Source organism: Pteropus medius, unplaced genomic scaffold (genome assembly GCF_902729225.1).
Source record: "Pteropus medius unplaced genomic scaffold, Ma_sr-lr_union100, whole genome shotgun sequence".
Taxonomy (NCBI): domain Eukaryota; kingdom Metazoa; phylum Chordata; class Mammalia; order Chiroptera; family Pteropodidae; genus Pteropus; species Pteropus medius.
In genome coordinates, this window is record NW_024347788.1 from 1,523,852 (window position 1) to 1,549,472 (window position 25,621).

Here is a 25,621-nt window from a genome sequence, read left to right on the forward strand (position 1 = left end):
AGGCCAATGAATGCAAAGGGAAAGGTTTTACAAGATACTTTAGCCGACAATGTGTTTTTGCTCAGGACCAGTCCTACTCCTGCTTTCCTTTGCAGAAACCCAATATTAAGCCTTTTTTTTTTTTTTAAATCTCCAGAAACGCAGGGCTCAAATGGGAGGGAAAATGCTCTGTCCTTTCTTGAAGAGCCTGGTGAGCGTAGACGTTTCTGGAATGTGGACTGCCTTATTGGCTCATTCCTCACTTATGGCCTGACCACTGACTTCACTTGAGACACCTTTCCCTCATTTTCTTTCCCATGGTTGACAGGGGACTGGCACTCTGATGCTAAGGGTAAGAGCCCTTGAAAACTTCTCTGGGATACACAGAATCAACTGAGCATTGTTTTGTTTAACTTAATTGCATTGTGGCTCCCGGGACAGACTGTAGTAGTGTTTTGATCCCATATTTATTTAGCTTATTATAGCACTTGTCTACATTCCTCCTCCCCTTTTCTTTGATTATATTTTTATTTTGTTTTAAATTGTATATTTTGTTACACATCCTTATCTTCCAAACTAGACTTGGCTCTTTTGAAAGGATAAATGCATTTATTTTTTTCTTTCTAACATTGGGTCAATTTCCTGTCTTGAACTCATCTATTATCCATTATTAATACTATTTTGATTTCTTTATCAAGGATGCCCAATTTCGTATCCAAGTCAACGTATTATATTTATTTAAGGTTGGGATAGGGACCAAAGTGATTTTTCCCCCTTAAGTGCAAAAGCGATGTTAACTTCTGTAACCACCAGCATCACCACGACCAAGTCATTTGTCATATTTGTCTAAATTCCTATCTTCTAGGACAGTCTGATTCTATATGTGATGGATGGTGTACTATACCATTTATAGTGTTTTGGATTACATTTCTACATTAGTTACAATTTAGTATGAATATCAATATGTTTAAAACTTCTCATAGTTTGTGGCTTTATGCTAAAGTTGTGACAGGACCAGTATTCTGTTGATTTTTTGTTTATCGATGTCACCTTGTGCCTCTTCCTATAGTGAGGTTTGTGGCATTACTGAAGTTTTATGCTGTGGGCATGTGGAGCCCTTCTACCCTGTTTAACAAAGAACGCTTCCTGTGTGAGTCTCTCTCCTTGGAACCACTTGCCACAGTAAAGCACCTACATCATTCTGATCAGTCAAACACCTTTATATCCTGAAGGGATTTAAGGCTCCAGCAGCTTTGCATTACGGATTTCCTTGACACTATCTTTCTTTAGGTTTTTGTCTGAAGTTCTGACCCAGAATTCTTTAGAGCACTCTATACTATGAATGGAATTAAGAAAAAATTAGTACAGCTAGTTTCATGATAGTCCTTTCCTTTATTGCTTAATTGTTTCTGCTATTTTTCTGTCTTCATTCTATTACTTTATGTACTTTATTTATTTACTTATTTTTTTGCCTTCTTTGCTTTTCTAAGTTTTTCTCTTAGGAGGGGCTATGTCCGCTGTGTTCTTAGCCTCTCTCATTTCTTAGTGGATTCTTAGAAACTCCTTTGGAACGATCCATGATTCTGCCTGCGGGCCCTAGTAAAGATCTCTCTTGCAAGTTGAAGACTACTTTTTCCCCAACTTTATCCTCTCTCAAATGCAGTTTTCCTAACAGTGGACCTTAGCTACAGCCTGATCCTTTCTTAGTTATGTCCCTGGTCGGAATCCTGTCTTCAGACTTTCCTTTGTCTCACCGCATCTTCAATCAGTATCCACACAGTTCTCTCATTCTACCAGAAGTGTGGATCACAGGCCTGGCCCTCTGGTGTCTTTGGACAAAGCAGTAGACATACTTTATTACCGAAGAGCAGAGGAGTTACCTGAAAATGTATCACAGTGATTTGATTTGAATGCTCCCAGAACGCGTCCACCAAATCAATGGCTTGAACTGAAGCATGAACCCAAACACAGAATGAATTTCTGAAAGGCCATTGATTTATTTTTGGAAGTCCCTGAATGAATTTTATTTGTCCTAATGTAGAAACAGAATAAAAACTGCAAACAATCAATACTAAGAAACACAACAAAGTGTCATTCTTAATGGGTTTATGTTTGGGATAAATACAGAAATACCTTTGCCATTAATATTCTGGCATCAGAAAGAGAAAGGTTTTATAAAATGGCATGGCTAAAATTAAAGTCAGGGCAAGGCATTGGTCATTTGAGAGTATTTTGGGGAGAGTTGTTATTTTAAAATGAGCTAGTTAGCAAATGTTACAGGAAAAGGCCCTTTGATCCTTTACTACTTTTGAATATTTTAAATGTTTTAAAATATTTTAAATTTAAACTAATTTACAATGTAGAGAATTTTACCTGCATCACTTTTTCTTACCTCTACTACTCCAGACCTGCCTCCCCAAATTCCCACCCCAAATTTTAACATCCTCTAGTAAGATCTGCTTCTGGAGATAGAGTTGAAGGAGTCAGCTGGCTGGAGTTACATCCTAGGGTCTGTGTTCTATTTTTGGTTCGCATCCTACCTCTAGCTCCAACTTTTCCTTTTATTCTGTGACTGACTGATCTTTACCTGGTCCACTGATCAATCTTGAACATGTAATTAACCACTTGCAAGTTTGGAGGATTTAGCCAAAGTGGCTCTTGAATGTAAGTATCATGTTTATGGTATTCTAGTGATTTCTCACAATCCGTCTTTTGTTAAATGAAATTCCTGAAGTCAGGCAGGGACCGCCATGGTTACAGTGCTTTTGTGTCATACCTGTTAATGAATGGCAATGGTGAGCCAAATTTAAAGCAGAATAAAATAAAGGTATTCATTTTAGAACAGTATTGTTGGGAAAAGTTAAAATTTCAGGGATTTTGGGCCAGTTCATCATAACTGTATATTTTTGTATTTGCCATTTGTCGATTACCTACTGTGTTTCAGGCCCAGTGCTTCATGCTTTGAATGCACTGTCCTTGTCCACATAGTAGCTAGTGACTTCTTACTATAAAACTAAATGAGATTGTCAGTTTCAAGCTTAAAATACTCCCATGGTTTTAAAATTTACTTTGTGTTATATTAATGTAACTACACCAGTTTTATTTTGATTAATGATATCATGGTATATCTTTTATTTATTTATTTTTTTAAACATACGGTTGTCCCATGCAGCATATTAGCTGTCTTGATTTTTTGTTTTTGTTTTTTTTTTAATCCAACCTGACCATCTCTGCCTTTTAACTATAGTGTTTGGGCCATTTTCTTTTTAATGTGGTTATTTATGTGGTGGGATCTGAATCTACCATTTTGCTATTTTCTATTTATCTCATCTATTCTTTGATACTCTTTTGAGTGGGATATCTAAATTATTTTTATTTTTTAAATCTATTTTTTGGCTTATCAGCTATTTTTCTTGGTGGTTGCTTTAGGGTTTATAGTATATATTGTGATATACCATTTTATGTGATATTATATCACTTTATGTCTGGTGTAAAGCCTTAAAACAATACATTCCCATTTTCCTCCTTGTGGGCTTTGCACTATTGTTATTATACATTTTACTATGCATGTGTTTAAAACTGTTAACACATTATTTTTACTTTAAAAAATCAGTCAATCTGTTAAAGAAAATTTTAAAATCTCTTTATTTAAAAAAAAGTATTTTATATCTGCACACACACATATATACCATTTTCAGTATTCTTTATTCATTTGTGTACATCTTGTCTTCTGTCTGGAATGATCTTCCTTTGCCTGAAGAATTGCCTGTAACATTTCTTCCAATGCTAATGAAATCTTTCATTTTTTATTTATTTATTTGTTCACTTATTTATTTATTCATCCATTTATTTATTTATTTATTTGGTCTGAGAAAGTCATTTTTCACCTTTATTTTGAAAAGTCTTTTCATGGGTGTGGGTTTCTGGGTGGACAGTTTTTTTTCTTTCAGTGGTTTCAACATGTTGCTGTACTGTTTTCTCATTTGAATCTCTGGGCGGGAATCTGCCGTCATTCTTAACTGATTCCTTTGTACATGTGTCTTTTTTCTCTGGTTGTTTTGAAGATTTTATCACTAGTTTTGTACAATTTGATTATTTTGTGCCTTGGGCATAGTGTCTTCATATTCTCCTTGGAGTTCACTGAGCTTCTTGTATCTGTGGGTTTTTAGTTCTCATCAGAATTAGACACTTTCTAGTGATTATTTTTCAAATATTTTTTTCTGTTCTTTCCTGTCTCCTCTATTTCAACGACTTCAATTACAATACATTTTTATTGTTACACATACATTAGGCCTCTTAAAGTTGGTCCACAGTTCACTGATTCTTTTTGTTTTCTGTTTATTTTAAATTATTTTCTATTGCTATGTATTCCAGTTCACAATTTTTTTTCTTTGGTTGTGTCTAATCTGTTGTTTTTCCCATTCAGTCATCTCAGATATCGTTTTCTTCTCTAGAAATTTCAATTTTTTTTTTTATCTTTCTTGTTTCTACTTAAAATCCTCAACCTTTCCTCAGCTTTCTCAAACAAATGAAATTATAACAACTGTTTTAACTCCCCTCTCTAGTAATCCTGCAATCTGTACATTTCTGGGTCCGCATTTATTAAATTTTCTCCTCATTGGTTGTATTTTCATGCATCTTTGGGTGTCCAGTAATTGTGGGTGCTAAACAAAAATTTTACCTGGTTGTACTCTTGATACTTTTGTATTCTTTATAAATATTCTTGAGCTTTATTTGGAAGGCAGTTAAATTACTTGGAAAGAGTCTCATGTTTTGTGACTTTTTGAAAGCTTTCTTACGTAGAATCAGAGTAGCTTTGAATCTAGAGTTTATCTTTCCTCACCACGGAGGCAATAATACCCTCTGACTAGAACTTAGTGTCTTATGGATTTTGAGGTTGTCTCACTCTGGCTGGTGAGAACAGGTACTACTGTTCATTCCCACCCTGTGTGAGCATCAGGCACTATTACTGCTACCCCTTTTGCCTGATTCCTTCCCTGGCTTCCAGTAGTTTTTTCACATGCACGTGCTAATCAGTACTCCACGTAAAGGCTCAAGGGGGAAGGAACCTCTCAAGATCTTCAGAGCTTTCTGTCTGTGCAACTTCTTTTCTGGTACTCTGTCCTAATAACTCTAGCTGCTTTGGCAAGCTCAGCCTCCCCACTCTCTCTCCTCAGCTCACAGAGACTTCCTGGCTCTACCTGACTTCTTTCTCCTTGTGCTGCTTTTTGGGAATTGCAGATAGTAAGCTGGTGTGGTCATAGGGTGCCCCTTATTTGCCATCCCTTTCCCAGGCACCAGTGTCCTACACTCCTGGGTCCAATGCCTGTAGAATATTGTTACAGACAGAGGCGATAAGCCCAGTTCCTACTGTTACACCTTTCGCCATAAGGGAAATTCCCCATAGGAGCTTCTAATGGTTTTTAAGTTCATTGTGATTTGTAGGATGATCTCTAGCCCTGTTTCTTCATCGTCATATTTTACCACTCCATTCCTTGTCCATGTTCATTTCTGTCCATACTTCACATTTGCCTTTACTCTTGCTGTTCCCTTTGCTTCAGCCCAAATGCCACTTTTTCATGGAAGCAGTCATCATAATGATGCCCCCCACCCCATCATTTTCTATCTACATTACCTACTTATTCATAGCACTGATCTAAAACGATCTTTTCTGTTTTATCGTTTCTCTATCGCTGCCTGCTTGCTTATAGTATACTCCATTTGAAGCAGGTCCTTGTCATCTTATTTTCAGTAGGAAACTTCATGGCCTGAAATAATGCTTGGCACATAATAAGTGTTCAAGAAATATTTGACACATAAATGGATGGGTAATTATTATCTGACTCTCACATAACTCCGGAAATAGGCATTGCTATTTCATAGATGAAGCAACTTGTTCACTCAGCTAGTCATTATTATAGCTCAATTGTGAATGTCCTTTAGGGCACTTCGTTGTGTCCATGTCACTTCTATTGGTGGTAGTCACTCTTGTATTTGTTTGCTGTAGGTGCCTACTTTACTTCAAATTGCTTTTAGCAGTTGTTTCTGTATGCTGTGTTATTGGAACAATTTATTTTTAATATTTAAAAATTAACTGAGCTATTATTTGAGACAAATTTCTTAGAATAGTTACATAGGATTTGAATGGTTGAACTTGAAATTAAGTTTTTGGAAATTTTGTTAGTTTCTACTTTTTCTTCATTGGGATTTTAAATGGTCTGTACAGACAACTAAAAAATGGGACATCGAAGTCTGTAATGGGAATGGGGGGTGTTGTTTTTGGTAAGGAAGCATGATGCTTTCTAGTCAGACTGTAGTATTGAAATTTTATGGCACAATCTGCTTAATTTGTTTCATTTGCAGAAACAAAACAAAACATCATTACAGTCACATACTAATTACTAGCCACGCATCATTCATTTGAAATAGAGCCTAAAGCATTTTGTAGTTATAAGCAAAGAAGGTCTCTTATGATTCATCACTTTGCAAACAGCATTATTTTAAGCTTGCTTTTGAGATCTTCGTATCATCTAGTGCCTGGGAAGCGTTTTCTGTATTCTCTAAATCTCATTATATAAGGCTTACATATTCTAAGACTGTTTTGGAAACATAATGGAAAAAGGAGACTGGACTTCTGGAGCTAAGTTACTATAGAGTAAGGCAATTTTATCACACTTGTAGCTTAAGTTGCAATTGTTGTAGATATAGACTGGCTTATTTTGTTTCATTCTCATTCTCGAAGCCATCTGAAAGGGTCGGTAAAGTACATTTTTAATAAAGTTGAATAAATACTATAGTGAGTATTCTACTCAATGGGCTTTCCCCATATACCACAAAAGTGAATATTTGATGAAAATAGCTTATATACATACTGTTTACATGGTCTCAAAGCATCTCCCTACAAATTCCTTATTTATTATAAAGGAAAAATATAGTAACTTTACATTGGAAAAACTGGTAGACAGCACCTTAACCAAATAAGAATGTATAATATGTATATATGTTTTCCTTTATTTTACATAAATTATAGTATAGTCTAGTATATGCATATTATATGTAAAAGAAGAGAGAGAATAGGATAAAGCATACAGGACAAAATGAAAGCAATTGGCTGATCTGAGTAAAGAGTATTTTTTGTATTCTTAAAACTGAAATTATAAAAAGCTTCAAAAATTTCGTAGTAACAAAAATAATTAGGAATAAATTTAGGAAAAGCCGTGTAAACTACTAACAATGATAAAACTGGGCAAAATATGTAAGGCTTCTGTTTTAAACAGTAGACAACCAGTAGAGAAAAATTACAAACCTCAAGAGAACAAACTCAAAATTCATGAATGCCCAGCTTCTGGCCTGGTGAAAGTTTTCTAATTTTAGCACAGAGAGCGGGAATGTGAGCAGGGGATGTGGTTTTCTCAGCTGAGGAGGCAGAGATCACGATTTATGGCTGCTGAAACAGCTGGAATCTGTAGGGCAGGGAATTGGAGGGGAAGGAATTGCACAGACAGGGACACCAGTAGTCCACGTGGGGGTCTCCCTTGAGTCGGGGAGGGGCTGGGCTATTCATATGTCACAGAGCACTGCCACGTTAGAGTGGAACACAGGTACTAACTATGTAGAAATCCACGGTTCCTGGGAGGTGTTGGATTTCTGGCCCTGTCAGAAAGGAGAAATCTTAACAGCTTATTAACTCAGCATTCACGCAAACAACTGGAAAGCTTGTGCATACTTTAGGAATGAGGACCACACCCTAAAAAAGTACCTGCTCCAGACCCACGCTAACAAAACCTATTATCAGGTCCTGCAGACTCCTCTGGGAAGAGAGTTTAGAGATTGAGCCCTACCAAGTTAGAGGGGCAGTACCCTCTAACTTTCCTGGGGCACTAGGCTGGGGCACTACCTCTTACTTTCCATAGAGCTACATGAAGTATAAACTCAAGCCTACACATTTAAGATGATCACCCAATGATTGGTTTGCCTGCGAAAACAAGAATATTCTTCAAAGAAATATTACAACTCAACAGTTGTTACATTACAATATTTAATTAAAAAGTAAAGGATAATAAAGTAGAATGTATTGTCAAAGAAAACATGTCAAACCTGACCCAAGTTGGCCCAGATTTTGGGTTTCACATGCAAAGACTTTTAATGTGGATATTATGAATGTGTTCAAAGAGCTAAAGGAAATCATCTTCAAGGAATTAAAGGAAATCATGGTCTTAATTAAGGAATCTTTGCAGGGAAATGAAAACTATAAAAATTTACCATATGGAAATTCTCAAACTGAAAAGTTCAGTAACCGAATTTACATATTCATTGTCAGGATTTAAAAGTGTATTGGAGCTAGCAGAAAAGTCAATGTACGTGAAGGCAAATCTGTAGAAATTATTAAGAATGCAGGCAAAAAAAGATTGTATAAAATATGAAAAGAATATCAAGTACTATTGACTAAATACCTCTCTGTCCCAAACACCTGCAATTGGTGGCCCAAAAAGATAAGAGAGTGAGATTGTGGCTGACAAAATATTTCACAAAATAAATGGCAAAAAAAAATTCAAAATTGAGTGAAGAACCATAAACTTATCATTCAAGAAGCTCAGCAGACCCAACCAGAATAAATATAAAGAGAAAGATAGCTTGACACATTCTGGTCAAACTACTGAAAGCAGAAGATAAAGGGAAAATGCGGATGAGAGCTTTTACTGGACTTTGCAGAAATAATGAAAATCAGAAGTCAATGAAAGGGTGTATTTTGAACTGTTGAAATCCAAAAACCCTATAAACTCAAAATTTTCTATTTAATGATACCTTTCCAAAAGTAGGATAAAATAAGGATATTTTTAAGTGATATTGAACCTGAGGAAGTTTGTGACCATCGGACCTGACTTACAGGACATGCCAAAGTTTGTCCTTCAAGCCAAAGGAAAATGATGATATATGGCAACTCGGATCCACGAAAAGAAATGAAGAGCCCCTGAAGTAGTAAATAAACTGTTTTCTTTTTTCTCATAATTTACTTAAAACCGATAATTAAAATAGTGCAGAATGAGATTTATAGTGTACATAGAAGTAAAAGATAATAATTGCACAAGTGATGGGGACAACAAATGGAATTGTGTTGTAACATTATGCACATTAATTGAATCAGAAGGTGTGAAATGTGAGTGAAATGTTGGAAGAGTGAGTAAGGAAATGAAAAACATGAACATGTACAATATTTACTAAAGAGTAGCTCTAAATAGACTAATACATAATGATACATTTTATTAATCTTAGAGCAACCAGAAAAAGGTAGTGAAAAGATATATAGTTCAGAAGCCAATAGAAGAAATAAAATGGAATACTAAAAATTAACACAAAACCGAGAAAGGGATAAATGAGAAAGGTAAAAAGCTGAACAGAAAATGGAAAATAGACAGTAAACAATAAGAAAAGTATCATAGCTATATAAATTTCAGAGAAACTGTATTTCAAGGCAAAACATTATAAGAAATAAAAAGTGACATTATACAATAAAAGTAACTTACTAGGAATAATCATCTTAAATATGTATGTTTCTAATAACAGCATCAAAATTCATGAAGTAAAAACTAGCAGAATTAAATGGAGAAATAGATAACTCTCCAATCATGAGACTAATGTTCCTCTTTCAGTAAATGCTAGAGAAAGTGACTCCTCCCCCCCCAAAAAGTAATCAAGATGGTTATTAATCGGCTTATGCTACTTGGTATTTTAGAGCACTTCTCACAATAGCTGCAGGATATATATTCTTTTCAAATATCCACGGAATTTTCACCCACGTAGATCATATTGGAACATAAAATATCAGTAATTTAAAAAAAATTACAATTTTGCAGAGTATATTTTTTGTCTAAAACAATTAAATTGTACATTAATACTAGAACATCTCTGTTTGAAAATTGCATAGTATGCTTTTAAATTACTTGGGGGTCAAAGAAGAAATTATTTTGGACTGAATTAAAATGAAAACCTTGAAAAAACTAAATTCTCATTACCACTATCAATCATCATAGAAGAGAATTCGCTACAGAAAATTAGAGACTCATGTTATACACAAACGTATGTAAAAATTGTCAGCAAAACATTTTTAAATCAAATGCTGCAACTCATTAAAAGAGTATATTATGACCAAGTAGTGCAAGGTTGGTTGACATTAAAAAATTAATGTTGTTAATCATATTACCAGAAAAAAGAGAAAAATCATATTTAAGTAGATGCAAAATAAAAAGCATTTGATAGAATTTTTCTTTGTTTATGATAGAATCTCTTAGCAACTAGAAATGGAGGAAAAGTTCTTCAATGTAATAAAGGACGTCGGTGGAAAATCTGCAGCTATCCTCATACTTATGGTGAAAGATTAAGTGCTTTGTCATTTATGATCGGAAACCTGGCAAGGATATCTTCTTTTATCATTTCTTTTCAACGTTATAACTGCACATTCTAATTTGTGTAATAAGAAAGAAAGAAATTGGAAATGAGGAAGTAAAATAAACCATCTTTGATTCTTCATGGCCTGATCACCTATGTGAATGCACAAAGAATGTTGAAGTGACCAGTACATTTAACAAGGTCACAGGGTAGTCAGTGTACCAGACTGAGTTGTATTTTCCTTATAGCAACAATATATTGGAAAATGAAATCAAAAATAGAACTATTTACAATAGCATCAAAAACCTTAAAAGTACTTAGGGATACATTTCACTAAAGTGCTAATTTTCTACACTGAAAACTACAAGATATTGCTGAGAGAAATTAAAGAAGCTGTAAATGAGATATTTACAATGATCGTGGAGTAGAAGACTCAGCATTAAGATTTTATTTTTCCCTCAATTGATCTATTGATTCCTAATACACATATCATACACATTCCCAATGGAAATCCCAGCAGGTTTTATTATAGCAATTGACAAAAGTTACAAAAATTCATATGGCATATGAAAGTCCTAGAATAGACAAAATCAATTTGGAAAAGAACAGACTGATTTGATATCAAGATAGTAACATTTGGCTTATGGATGTAGAAATAAAATTTTTTTCTAGAAAGTTTGGAAATCACAAAGATCCCAACACATAATTTTCAACAAAGATTTCATAGCTAGTGAATGGAGAAAGGAACTTCTTTGTATAAAATGGTGCTTCAAAAACTTGAGTATTCTATGGACTAAAACGAACCTCAATTCTGTATTATACCATACAGAATGATTGCTGTGGGTTGAAGTATTGACTTAAACATGCAAAGATAAAATACAGAGCTTCAAGAATAAAACGTAACATTGGTGAAGGGAGTGTAAAATGGTATAAACCACTTTGCAAAGCAGTTTGACAATGTCTTATAAAGTAAGGATACATTTCCAGTAAATATCTTGTAGATATTTAGTAGAAATGAAAAGACTCACATAAGAATATTCGTAATATTCCATGTTAGTTTTTGCAGGCACCCGTAACAAATGTCCACAACCCTGGTGGCTTAAAACAACAAATTTATTCTCTCACATTTCTGGAGGCCAAAAGTCCTAAATCAAGGTGTTGGCAGGGTTGGTTCCTTCTGGAGCCTCTGAGGGAGAATCTGTTCCATGCCCATCTCCTAGCTTCTGGTAGCTGCTTGCATGCCTTTGCATTCCTTAGCTTGCAGCATTACTTCAGTTTCTGCCTCCTCCTCCTCATTGCCTTCTGTTTCTCTCTCCTGTCCATTTCTATTAAAGTGGCATTGGTTACTGGATTTAGGGCAGGCCCTAAATCCACCGTGATCTCATCTGGAGATCCTTAACTTCATTACATCTGCAAAGCCTCTATTTTCAAGTAAGTTCATATTAACAGGTACCTAGGATTAGGATTTAACATATTATTGTTTGAGTCCCTATTTAACCCACTACATACCTCAACCTGGAAAGGAAAAAAAAAAAGAAAAAAGAAAGAAAATTATCAACCAGAAAGTGGATATTTTGTGAAATATTACTTATTAATGAAAAGGAACAAATTGGTGAATCACACCACGTGTGTGAGAATCTCAGTAATTTTGTTGAGTGAAGGAAGCCAGACACGAAAAGTGTTCGCTGTAGGTTTCATTAATATAAATTTAAAGAAAAGGCAAAACTCAGCTCTAGTGATAGAAATAAAAACATTGGTTTCCAATGGGCGGGTGGGGATTGTCTGGAAGCAGACATGAAAGAATTTAAAACACCAGAATGGTTCTGGGTTTTATGCCAGCTTTTTATTCATCAGATATGAAGCTCGTGTTAGGAGTGTTTGCTAAGACTGCCAAATTAACTAAGTCTCTCTCTAGCTTTACCACTTGCCGACCCTGAGAATCTACAGAACTTTCTGGACTTCCTCTGAAATCCTTAATGGTCCATAATTGATAAGCATTGGTGAACAAAGACAAAGCAATATCTGATGTCTGTAGCCAGTTGTCTATTTCTTGGCCAGCTGGAGGAATATACCTTTTATCCTTTTAACATTTTGTATAATTCTTGGCGTTACCTTGTTCCTATGAAAAAAATGTAAAAATCATACCATATGTACTTTGCTTTTGTATAGTTTTTAAAAATAATTTTAGCTTAGGAGTTTTAATATAAGGGCACATTTTACAAACATGTTTGATATTCTGAGCACTACCCAGGCATAAGGCATTTGAATAGCTATGTTTTTGATGGCTCTTGGGAAGTAAAATGAACATTTCTTTTTTTTTCTGAGAATTCTAGAGATTATGAAAATATTGGCTAACGGTAATGGGTAGATATTTTTCATCGTGTTTAATTAGAAAAATCAAGTTCAAAACTTTTTCCTAAGTGTCTTAATTATATTATTAGGTCCCATTCTTTTCTAAGATGTTGCTTTTCTCTCTAAACCCTTGTCATTTTCTCTAAACCTGTCTTTCACAAGGATACATTTATTTTTTCACATTCTCCTTGCTAATCACACCTCTCCCACAGAAAGAGGAAGAATTAGCTAATATGGAAATATGAGTGGAGAATGCAGTATGGAGAGGATAACAAAAGTGGATCTGGAAAAAAATACTAAAAATTCAGCAGGAGGTAGTTGGGTCTACCAAGGAGAAAGGAATGTGAAGTAGGAATAAGTCACGCTCACAGCAGGGTCATCTCTGTAGTGTTTTATCTAATAACTACTGTGGGAAACTAAAGTCCATTCTCACTCATCAGAAAACATAGTAGAAGTAGTCTGAGTATCAGATGGTTTTTAAGTCGTGATTATTAATTTCTACATTGTGATGCTCTGAGTGGAACATACACTTGAATGGCAGTACATTAACTCTAGGCCCATGTCTTACTGGCCAAGTGACTTTGAAAGAGTCATTAAAGCTTCCTGAAATGCTGTCTCATTATTTCTTACAATTATGTATTTACAAAATGTTCGAGGTAAAGGTTTTTAGTCAGTCGATTAAGACTGAAGCTAGCATCTTTTTAATCAGTAAGTGACTTGTAGTGGAAGAAAGTTAAATGAGTAAGGTTAAGTAGTTTTTAACAACTTTAGAGAAGAAAAACAAAGATATGGAGCATATACTAAATTTTTTTTCTTTTTTTTTTTGAGGTGAAGCTACATACGTTTCTAGGCAGGAAGGAGGGGGAAAATCCCAACAAGTTTTGAATAAGTTGGCTCCTGAAAAATCTCCTTTTTGTAAAAGAAACTGCATAAAGAGAACATGGTTGGTATAAAAATGCCAAATTGGTTGTTTTTTCCCCCATAGAATAATGGATGAAATTAAAATTATATGTGAGAAACATAACTGTAATGAGCTCATAAGACATTACAGCTCCTTAGGGACTTTTTCTACGGATAGATGGAGAGAATCAGGTGAAGTGCGTGCTCAGGGCAGCCACTGGGACGGGACATCTGTGGCCCTCACGGCTCTGAGTGGGCATCCAGTATGTTGCCAACAAACAATTTTGAAATAAAATCCGCCCTCAGGGCACTGGATTTTGCTTGTTGTTAGATTTTCACTAGTCACTGCTTTTTAGGTTACTTCATTCTGGCATGTGTCATCACGGTGGTGGGCAAGATCTCAGGAATACTGCTTGCTGCTCTCAAAAAATAGTAGTGAAATCAAATATTTTTCCTTTTTTATGCCTTTAGATTGATTTTCAGATTATAACTCATTGTCAGATTTTGGGGGCTGAGGGTTTACATTGCTAAGATTCTGCAATAGTAGCTTTAAAAGAGATCTCTGTAAAAATGAAATTCTAATTTCCTCTAACATTCTAGTTATTAATTATCTTAAAGTTACTTTTACTATAACCTTCCCTTCTTTTTCTTTTTGACTTTGTGTTACCTTTGAGTATTATTTGCAAACTGTATCTCTTCATTTTTGCATTCAGCTGTCTTTGTCAGTCAAGACAGTTCTGGATTCCTTAGCAAACAAACATAATGCAAATCCCCAGTGTTGATAGAATATGTGAAGTGATGAGGAAACTTTCTTCAGGGGTTTTAAAAAATATTTTCTCATTTTTTAAACCTTTTTTCTTTGATCTCATCTGAAAAAATAAACTTTGATTTGATTAATAAGAAAAAGGACCCCTCTATTATCATCATAGATCACAAGATTTAGATCTTCAAACATTAGCTTTCATTAAGATTTTTTTCTTTCTTTTCTTTTTTCTTTTTTTTTTTTCTCTTTTAATAAAAGGGCAACCGTTTGGCCTAGGGGGTCAGAGTAGGCTAAATAGTGGACTTAAAGACAGGAACTAGTTCCAGGTAATCTCTCATGTTTCTTTCTAGCTCAGTAATTTCATTCACTAAAATACATTTATTTCATATCAGCTAAAATACTAACTTTTCTAAATTTGGAAGAAAGAACAATATGAAAAGGACATCTAATTTAAAAAGGTATTGGTCAAAGACTTGTTATTTAGTACCTTTACTGACTTTGCTTTGTCAGGGTTTTTCATAAACGCATAGCACTTTGTTCTGCATTACATCATAGACTTTATCTTGTCAAGATACCTGTCCCTAGTGCCAGGTAGACTCATTACTCATACAAATCTAGGTTATATTTTTCTAGGAAAATTAATTACTTGATACTGACTGCATATGGTTAGCTTGTCAGCAGGAAAGCTTTAACATATTTGGGGGTGGTATCATTCAGCCATTTAAGCAGCCTATTTTTCTCTTTGTGCACAAAGTAGTACACTAATGTATGTTCAAATTAATATATTTTGTAATACTAATGTTATGCATGGGTTCTGGGGAATTCCTTCTCCTGTTTATTGCGAATTGCTAAATAACCGATTTAGTAATCATGAGGAAGGGCACAGACTGAAAACAGATACCACAGGCTCGTCGTAGACTTTGGAAATGGCCATAAGCCTGTGCTCATGTGAGTGTCCTTTTGACCATCTTATTATTCTAAAGGATATATTAAATGTAATAGGGCATAAAACAGAATTGGTGCAATGTAATATAAATATCTACCATTTGCAATGTTTAAGGATAAAAATTCCAGGAAAGCGAGTCCATTTGGGAGCATTTTAAAACACATAAAGTGACATTATGGGAAGTAATCACTAAATTCTACTTTGCGTGCTAGACAGACGGTGTCCAAATGGAGTATTCATGCCTATGAAGACCTGGTATTGCAATAGGGCCTCACTTTGTCTTTCTAAAATTTTATATCAAATTTATTCTATAAAACTATTAATATGTTTCTTTTTACTTTAAAAAAATGTCCTTTTTGAGCTTACAGTTTTTATACTTTTCTAGGAGAAAAAAAACAAAAAACAAAAAACAGTGTCCCTACATTGGGGACATTCCTTTAAGTCAAGAAATTTTAAGACATGCCTTAACAGACTTTGTAGAGTCCTTTATTACCGATATTGGTTGAGTTCTTAGAATCTTGGCTGTGTATATGTAAACATTTTACATGTCAAGTGCCTGGGGAGAATACTAGATGTAAATTAGATATTTATGTTACTTGCTAAGAAACTTTGCAGTCGACGTAAGGATTGGGTCCATCTGAAGATATTCTCCCAGGGTATCTCCTGAGAGCTAGCTCTTTATTGCTCAGTTCTTGTTAGGCAAGTATGCCGGGTTATATCGTTACTTTATTAAGGCAGTGCCTGTATTCTGTTGGATCTAATTCAGGCTTTTGTATGGCATATTTTATTTTGAAGAACAGTCATTACATATTTAGCAGATAGGATTCTTCCTCCCTTTCAGAAATCCTTTTGGGTCTGTGACTGACAAAACTATTTCTTATTTTAATCTTATCGTGTTCCGTGGCTGATTTTTTTTCCTGATCTTGCCTCAGACTGCTTTTGATGTTTATAATAGTTGTTGACATTTAACAGTTATGCTATTACCGCCCCATAAATCTGTTTTAAGTCTCAAATTCCTAATACATTTGGTCAAGGAATTCGTATGTAGCTTAAGTGCAGTATGTTTCCAGCCTCCAGGTAAGTGCGTCTTCTCCTCACATGTGTTGCTAGAACATGGGAGAGTGAGTTTAAGGCAAGAACTTGCTCACCCTCTAGGCCTTTTGATCTTTTTGGCACTTTTAACCCTCTGTCTTCTCAACAGGGGAACTTCGAGTCCCAAACAGGGTTCACGTGGCGCATGTGACAGACCTGTGGCTTTGTACCTCTTCTCGTCTCCTGCTGTTTCCCAACTCCAAATCTGCTAATTTAGTGTGTGTCAGGAGCCATTCTACTTTCCTGTGTCTCCGAAGAAAGTCAATTTAGTACAAATTGGGACCTATTTACTCTCCCTCTATCTAACACCTATTGTTTGTCGGCAGTACAGCTGAGGACAGCAAATGAAGAAAGCAACCTCTCTTTACACCTTTCTGAATATGTTTTAGTCGTGACCCAGTATATTTCAGTATTGAACAAAAGTTAGTGATATGCATGCTTTGTTATTTGTGGCCTCTGTGTTATTTGTGGCCTCTGTTACCTTTTTAAAATTTAGATTTTTAAACAAATATATATGTACGTTATTATTTAATTAAACTTTATCACTTAATTAAAGCTTTCTTTTCATCGAGCACCTAAGTTGTTAATGTTTTTTCTTTTTTGAAGGATGACTCTGGACCCCTCAGAAAAACAAGCAGAGCTTTTCTGTCTTCCTGCTATCAGTTTTAGGGGACATATTGCTTCTTCGGCACTGTCATACCAATAAATCATCCAAGATTACTTGCAGTCCTACAGTACTAAAGTATACCATGCATTTTAAAGGAAATCTGCTATTTTCTTTTCAATCAGATGAGCAATGTGAAGAGACTGCGGCCACGGCTCAGTGCTATTCTGTTTAAGCTTCAGTTTGAAGAGCAGGTGAACAACATCAAACCTGACATCATGGCTGTCAGCACTGCCTGCGAAGAGATAAAGAAGAGCAAGAGCTTCAGCAAGTTGCTAGAACTTGTATTGCTAATGGGAAACTACATGAATGCCGGGTCCCGCAATGCTCAAAGCTTCGGATTTAACCTTAGCTCTCTCTGTAAAGTGAGAGTTGTTTTTTTTGAAACACATATTTGCTCACACTCTCTTAAAAGGTCGGCCCTGATTACATTATTTAAATATATGTTATTGTTGTTGTTGTTGTTGTTTAAATTTTGATGTGCTCATTATCAAGAACTTAAACTAAAATGAACCATGAACCCAAACCCAGAGTGAACAAAGCTAATTTACTCAACCTCTGGACTAAATCCAAATATTATTTTTCTCTGATCTGCAAATTCAACTGAAGGATTTTGTTTAATAACAAAATTGTGTCAGAAAATTACGCTTTCCCAAACTAATGGAATGGAACTTCAAAATATTATTTAAACCCAATAGTCATTTGACTCAGGTACCTGCATCTGATGGTATACATATGTATGTATATTAAGAACTGCTTAGGATTGCCGCTAAAATTTTTATCTTTAAGTATTTAAATATTTCTTTGCTTTCTTTTTTTGGCAAGTAGACTATAGGGAGAGAAGAGTGAGCTTGCTTTATATAAAGGAAAATTATTGTATTAGGAATAAACACATCTGAGACGTCATTGATGATTTTGAAATGTTTCTATCTTAATATAATTTTAGAGGATATAAAAATTGAGTAAGTTCAGAGATTCTTTTTCTGCTGGGTTTTTCCACACGTTATATCTCCTTTCAGCAAATATATTCAATGTTTTGTATAACAGAGCACTTTTCTAAGAAATGGGCCATAATAGTGCTTTATTGATCTGCTTACAACAATTTCTTCTCAGTTACACATCACAAGAAAAGCTTTCTCTTGTTCTTGACCTGGTAACAGCTACTCTCCCTGACTGAGGAATTCGATTATTGCTCTTGCCAGTTGGGAAGGGAAGGTGAGAAGCTAGTTCCCCTTTAGCTGTGGGTTTACCGAACAGTTAATCGCTTGGTACTTTCATGACTTTTCCTTACGCTGTTTCCCTGACCTAAGCCTCTCATTGGTAGCAATGCCTTGTGAGCTTTTCTCTCTCCCATCTCCATCTCCATGTTTTCCTCTCCTTGTTTTCTTAGCCTTCTATATTTAGTTAAGGTCCCTAGTGTGGGTGGTGTAATTCATAACACATGTCCTGAAGATTCTGCACATTTATACTTTCTTACTCCTGTGCCAAATGTTTAACCTGATCATCTCATTTAATGTTCGTGATTAACATTTACCTAGCATACATGGAAACGTATTTTTTTCACATGTAAACCATTACACGTGATTAAATGTTTTCATGGAGCTGTATACAAAAAATTACAGCAGCAGAGTTAGAGAGACTCGCTCTGCAAGCAAGGGCAGTTACGTATTCAGAAAGGAGCAGGAATTTGAGCTGGAGCTGGAAGAGTGAGTGGATGTTCCCTGAGAGAAAAAGGCATTCTAAGCAAGAATCAACAGTGTGTGTAAAAGGTTACATCATGGCATGTGTGAGTACACTGAGTTGATCCAATGCAGTTGGAGCCTAGACGGAGAGGAGTGGAGAAAATGGAAATGAGATAGTAAATTGGTCTAGATCGTGAAAAGCCTCAAATGTCACGCCTTATGGTGAAGGTTTTATGGAGACATGTTATTTCTGTAAGGCGAGCGATGTTATCAGATGTCTTTTAGGAAGATAATTCTAACAGCAGTATGGAGAAAAGTAAGCTACACTGTCTAGTACCGTCACCATTAGCCACATGTGGCTATTTAAATTTAAATTAATTAAAATTTCAATAAAATTAATTCGGCGCTGGGTGAGAGGGTGACAGTGGGCAGAGAGACTCTGATTGGCCAACATGTGCACGTGACCTAGGAGAGTGACAGGAAACTGAGCCGAGAAGGTAGATAAAGAAGACGGTGTTGGAGATGAAGGAAAAAGGGGGAGGGTTAAAGATATCCACGAGCTACTGACAAGTTTGAAATAATTGCTCCAGAGAGAATGAGTTCAGGCTGTTTTTGGTGTCTTTTTCCCCTCGTTAACCTCAGTTTCTTATAAAAACGTATCATCGATGTGCCTTATTCAGTTATTTAGCAAATATTTGAATGTCTACTACGTAACAGTTGCTGTGCTTTGAAGCGATGGAGATCTGAGCTAAGGGAATGGCAAAAGCAAAGGGGTTTGAGATAGAATGGGAGAGGGGACAGAGGAAAGTGTGCAAATTTAAAGGACGTCTAGGGCATTGTCGGGGGGTGGCGATTAGGAACTTAGAGGCTGAAGAACCAAAAGAGAAGCTAGACTGCCAGGTTCAGGCTTTCTCTGACAATGGATGCAAAGGAAGAGAAACAGGATGAGGAGCAAGGTCGGGGAGAAGTTAGTCCCCACCTACAATCACCTGGAGTTTGTTTCATGATACCACGACTGTCGCTTTTTAGTTTTGCATCTCGGAACTACAGTGGACTCACAAAGAGTTGACCACATGCCCTCCCTTTTTCCTTCCTCGAAAGAGAGCTGTTGACAAGAGATTAGGTCTGATTAATGAGGTGGAATAGCCTAATACAGTACATAGTGCAAAGTAAATATTCAGTAAATAACTGTGGAATGAATGACAATGCAGTAGACACAGTGTTGTGTCTCTTAGTTATTATGCAGTTGAAAGTAGACATCCTCTCATACTGAGATAGTCACCGATGCATAGTAATTTTAAAATCTTTTACAAATGCAAGGCTTGCTGTTATTTTACTATAGTTAATCTGCAAACCAGTTAATCTGTCTCCAGATAATAGAACTGACTGTATTTTCAGGCAACGAGACTAGATATTTTGATCATCTCTCTTAGGAGCCTTCTGTTGTGTAAAAAACAAAATAAATACTAGAATTTCATATTTTTTATTAGCCTACATGTCAAGTTGAAAGCATATATTGAACAAGATGATATCTCATCATGTTTGTTATCAGAAGCAGCAGCTTGATCTTTGACAATTGTGATTGAATTTTCACACTGAGTATAAAGCACTTGGTTTGATCATAAACCCCCACACGAGAAATTCCATATTTGTTTGACAGTAGAAAGACAGGGTTATATTTTAATCTGTTAAACAAGCTGGGTAATCCTGTGACATTTAATATGCTGTATCCAAAATCTTTACTTTTAAATGTCCTTTTACATTTATCTCAAGTATGAAAAGTGCATGAAAATTCACATTAAATTATTAACTGCGTTGTTGAGAGTAATTACATGATTTTCGAATTTCATATACATTATATTTTAATTTTAGGAGCTAAATTTTATCTTTGTATACATTTGTAATTGAGGTGGCTAGCTGCGATAACTCAGAGTTTAGAGAGAAAAGCGTTTATCTACTTTTATCCCAAAGATTTGATATGGCTTATGATAAATAAGTATAAAAGTAAAATATGAGATATAAGGAAAACAAATTGAATCTATGTTAACATGTAAATAAAAATTAAAGTAGATGCATAGGTTCGAGGCTTTCTGGTGGTAAAAATGAAGTGGAAACATGGTCATATAACTTTTCATGAACTAAACATAGTGGTTTCTCTGGTTAGCCAAAGCTGAACTTCATAAGAAATTTTGTTGTGTGTTGGTACAAAGGAAAAACGTGAAGTGGAACAGTGTTCTTATAAATAACACATGAAAAAATGCGTTACAACTGTCTGCCTCCTCTCTTTGCCCCCTCCTTGCGGCCTACAAATATGTATTGAGGGCCATGTAGAGCCCGATGCTCCAAGAGAATCCTTCTAGTAAGATACAAATATGATCTTTAATGCTACTTCTAGTTTAAGGAAAATGGAGTCAGTACCTTGCTTTCTGCTAGCTTGGCTTTTTAAAAGGATAAAACTTAGACCTGTAATATAGGAGGATAGATGGACTACTCATTCATAAGAGCCCTCCAAAGATATGACTAGACTTTAGATAAAAAAACTAGATACTAGGTACTTTGAGATTTTTTTTTCCTGGACTTTATTGATTAAATGCAAATCTATATCCTTAGAAATTCCTGCAGCAAATGATAGGTGTTTGCTTAACCAAAAGGCCTACCTAGAAAAATCTATTAGATGGTTAAGGTTGAAGTCAGTTCTCTTAGAAAACTGTTGATAGTACTACCAAGATATTTTTTTCCTCAAGTGGATCTAGCAGAAGAATGAGTTGCTCTAACCATTAAGGTTTAACACCATGTGAAAACATATGAGATGATTTTAACTTGGAAATATAAAAAGCAGATATCATCAATCTACATGCCATGGCTGTAACATTAGTCTAGTTAATGTTTACTAATGTCTAATGAGATGTGGGATTTCTGAATAACAGATCATCTCAATCAATACAACTGAATGACATAGCTGTAAAATGTAGCCTTTTGTTCTAGGTAAATTAAACTGACTTCCCTCTATTGGGATAGTAGATATAAATTTCAGAAGAGTTTACCAACTGTAATAACTAATTTCTATCAGTATTTGTGCTGTTATTTTGTGGGGAAGTTGCAGAAACAAATAACAGTTGAGTCCACTACAAATTTATCCACAGCATCACTTTGTAGAGAGTTTTCTATACTCTGTGACAGTGGAACATGTGATAACTAATCCCAAAGGAGAAGCCATCAAAGGACGCATAGAAATGGGGCTGTGGGGGTTGGGAGTTGGGTGTAAAAGGTGAGGGGGTGGCACGCGAGACTGATTTTTGTCTAAGTTCTCTTTTCTAGTGCATGAAATTATCCGATCTTCTTTATATTCCTTTTATAAGTACAGGCTAATCAAAACTAGAATAATTTGACCTTAGGTGGGATGGGGAAGATTTTGAGGAACACCGTTCGACTTCCTTTTTCTTTAATGCCTCCACCAACTCTAGTGAGTGATTTCTTGAAATTGTGAACAACTGTTCTTGTAGGACACTGATTCTCAATTCTGAGAGAACCCTTTAAGAAATACTCATCATGCCTCAGCCCCACGTCACGTTGCTTCAGCTTGTATGGATGTGGATCCTGATTAGTGGCATTTTTTTAAAGAAGGTCCTCCTGGTGATTTTCATGCACAGATTGAACTGAGAATCACTTTGCCTGTCTTCTGCCTTACTTTTCCCGGAATAGAAAAATCCATGTTTGGTGGTCTGGAACCGCCAACAAACATAAAAACGAAACGAAACAAAACAAAACAAAACCTAACCAAGATAAAAACAAAAAGGAAACAACTCTATCTCTTCCCTTAAATGAGTGGTGAAGATATTTCTAAAAACTGCTGCTTCTCTTTTGTGCCAAGCTAAGCACTATTCTGAAAATGAAAGAGAGCAGTGAAAAGGATATTAATTCCAGGTACGCAGTAGAACTGGAATAAGTCGATAGCCAGTGCCCTGAGTTATTTTGTAGGGCCCTACCTTGTACAGGTAATATTTCTGTGAATATAAAAAGCAGGAGACAAATACCTCTACTTGTTACAGGCAGTTCGTATTTTGCCTGTCACGGTCACACAAGTTAATACTATGACTCTTTTTGGTGTGTGAAGTTTTGAGTCCCGTATACCACCTTTTCCATTATTCTGTGAAGTTATTTTTAAGAAAGACCTCTGTCAGATAAACCCATTGTTCCATCTGCATTCAGTGTTTTAGCAGAATTTTAGAGGAATTTTTATTCTTCATCAGATTGGCAATATCACACCCATAAATTTTGGCACCCTCTGAAAGTAAAGCAGTTTTTGGCCAAAGACTTTCAGATAACAAATGCCATTCTTATTTTACATCCAGCCAATTAAATCACTGAAACACTGACATCCAAAGCAATGTGAAACTATTTAGATTTCTCAACCCCTTTGGACTCATTCATTAACACATTTAATGTATGATGTGTTCTGAGAAATATTTGATTAGCTTTACTAAGTAGTTTTTTTTGGTAAATTTTGTTCAGATTACCTCTGTTTGGTTTTGCAGTTGCTATTCAACATTGTAGATTAGAATTATTCTTTTAATAGAATTATAAAAACTGGATTGGCTTTACTCACAATCAGTAAATACACCGCTTGCGGGCTGTCATTTTGCTGCTCTCGAGGCAAGCACTGCTAACCTAACTTCCTTTCTCTGAAACATGCAGCCTCAGAATCTACCTGAACACCTTGCTCATTGACCTTGACTACACACCAGAGGTAGCGCCCAAGATAAATCTTAACTGCCATCACCGGCTTAGTCTAGTGTCCTGTTTTGGTATGTTTTATAAAAGAAAAATCAAAACTTAAATAAGACACTCCATTTCTGTTACTCTGGAAAGTTTGTAATTCACCTGTCCTTTATCAAGGGTCTCACTGCTTCTAGATTTTTGGGATCAAAGGCAAAGCATGTAACGTTATCTCTACAGTAGAACTTAGCCAATGTAATTCATGAAGATTTATTCATAGGTGGTGGGGAAGAGTATGGTGATTAAATGGTTGCATACCAAAACCCAACAAAGGCATTACAAGAAAAGAAAATTTTAGCTCAGTATCTCATAAACATAGGTGTAAAAATCCTCAACAAAATATTATAAGTCAAAACCAACAATATATAAAAAGTATTGCAGCCCATCACTAAATGGGGTTTATTCCAGGTATGGATGGCTAGTTCAGCATTTGAAAATCAATGAAATTTATCACGTCAACAGGCTAAAGAAGAAAAATTATTCGATTATATCAATATATAAAGTAAAGGTATTCGATTAAATCCTACAACCATTCATGATAAAAACTCTCAAGGAACTCGGAATAGTGAGGAAATTCCTCAAGATAATAAAGAATACCTACAAAACCCATAGCATCATGTTTAACCACAAATCAACCAATGTTTTTCCTCAAAGATTGGGAACAAAGGAAGAATTTCTCCTCTCATCATTCCTGTTCTCCATTGTCCTGGAAGTCCTAACCGATGCGATAAGATAAGATAAGAAAAAGAAATTAAAAGTTTACAGATTGGGAAGGAATAAATGAAACTTTGTTCATAAGTGAAATGATTGCTGCCACTTCCTGGAACTAAAGATCAATTACAGCAAAGTTTCAGGATAAGAGGTTGACATAAAAGAATCGATTGCTTTCCTAATACTAGGAATGAACAATTGGGATTTGAAATAAAGAATATCATTTATGTTAGCACCAAAAAATTTAATACTTAGATATTTACCTAAATACGTACAAGAACCATAGGAGGAAAACTACAAAACTTTTCTGAAATAAATCAAAGATTTAGTAAAGAAACATATATTCCATGTTCATGGAATGGAATATTCATATTTTTTAAGATGTCAGTTCTTTCCAACTTGATCTATAGATTCAATTCAATCCCAATCAAAATCCTAGTAGGTTATTTTGTGGATATTAACAAACCGATTATAGTGTTTATATGGCTATGTAAAAGACCCAGAATAGCCACCGCAATACTGAAGTACAAAGTCAGAAGACTGACATTACCTGATTTCAACATTTACTGTAGAGCTACAGTAATCAAAACATTGCGATATTGGGTGGGGGAGCAAATAGATTAATGGAACAGAATAGAGAGCCCAGAAGTAGACCCACACAGATCTAGTCAATTAATCTTGATAAAGGGGCAAAGACAGTTCAATGGAAAAAGAATAGCTTTTTAAAGAGATGATGCTGGAGCAACTGGATATATGCGTGCTGAAAAATATATCTAGACAGAAGATCTCATACAATTCAAAATTTAACTTAAAATAAATCATAGACCTAAATGTAAAAACACAAAACCAAACAATTTATAGACTATGATATAAAAGAAGAGCTAGCTGATGTTGGGTTTGGTGATGACTTTTTAGGTACGACATCAAAAGCACTCTCTATGAAAGAAAAAATTGGTAAATTGGACTTCACAAATTGAAAACTTCTGATTTACTAACGACCCTGTTAAGAGGGTGAAAAGACAAACCATAGACAGAAAATCTTTGTAAAACAAACATCTGATAAAGGACTTGTATCCAAAATAAATGAAAAAGCCTTAAAACTGAACAATAAACCACCGGTTAAAAAATGGTCAAAAGGCCAGAATAGATACCCCACCAAAGAAGATTTACAAATGACAAATGTATGAAAAGAAATTCAATATTATATTTCACTAGGTTTTTGCAAACTAAAACAGAGGTATATACCACTGCACACCTATTGGAATGGCCGAAATCCACAACACTGACAGTATCAAATGCTGGTAAGGATATGGTGAAATAGGATCTCTCATTCATTGCTGAAAAGAATGCAAAATGTTACAGCCACTTTG

General features: G+C 35.3%; 1 protein-coding gene across 1 annotated transcript in view; it reads left to right on the top strand.

The window, feature by feature from the left end:
• The window catches only part of DIAPH3 (diaphanous related formin 3), a 425,074-nt gene that overhangs the window by 224,345 nt on the left and 175,108 nt on the right, over positions 1 to 25,621 (top strand). The window contains exon 20 of the mRNA XM_039877169.1: positions 17,208 to 17,447. Coding sequence (XP_039733103.1) covers positions 17,208 to 17,447 — 240 coding nt within the window. The remainder of the gene's footprint in view (positions 1 to 17,207; positions 17,448 to 25,621) is intronic.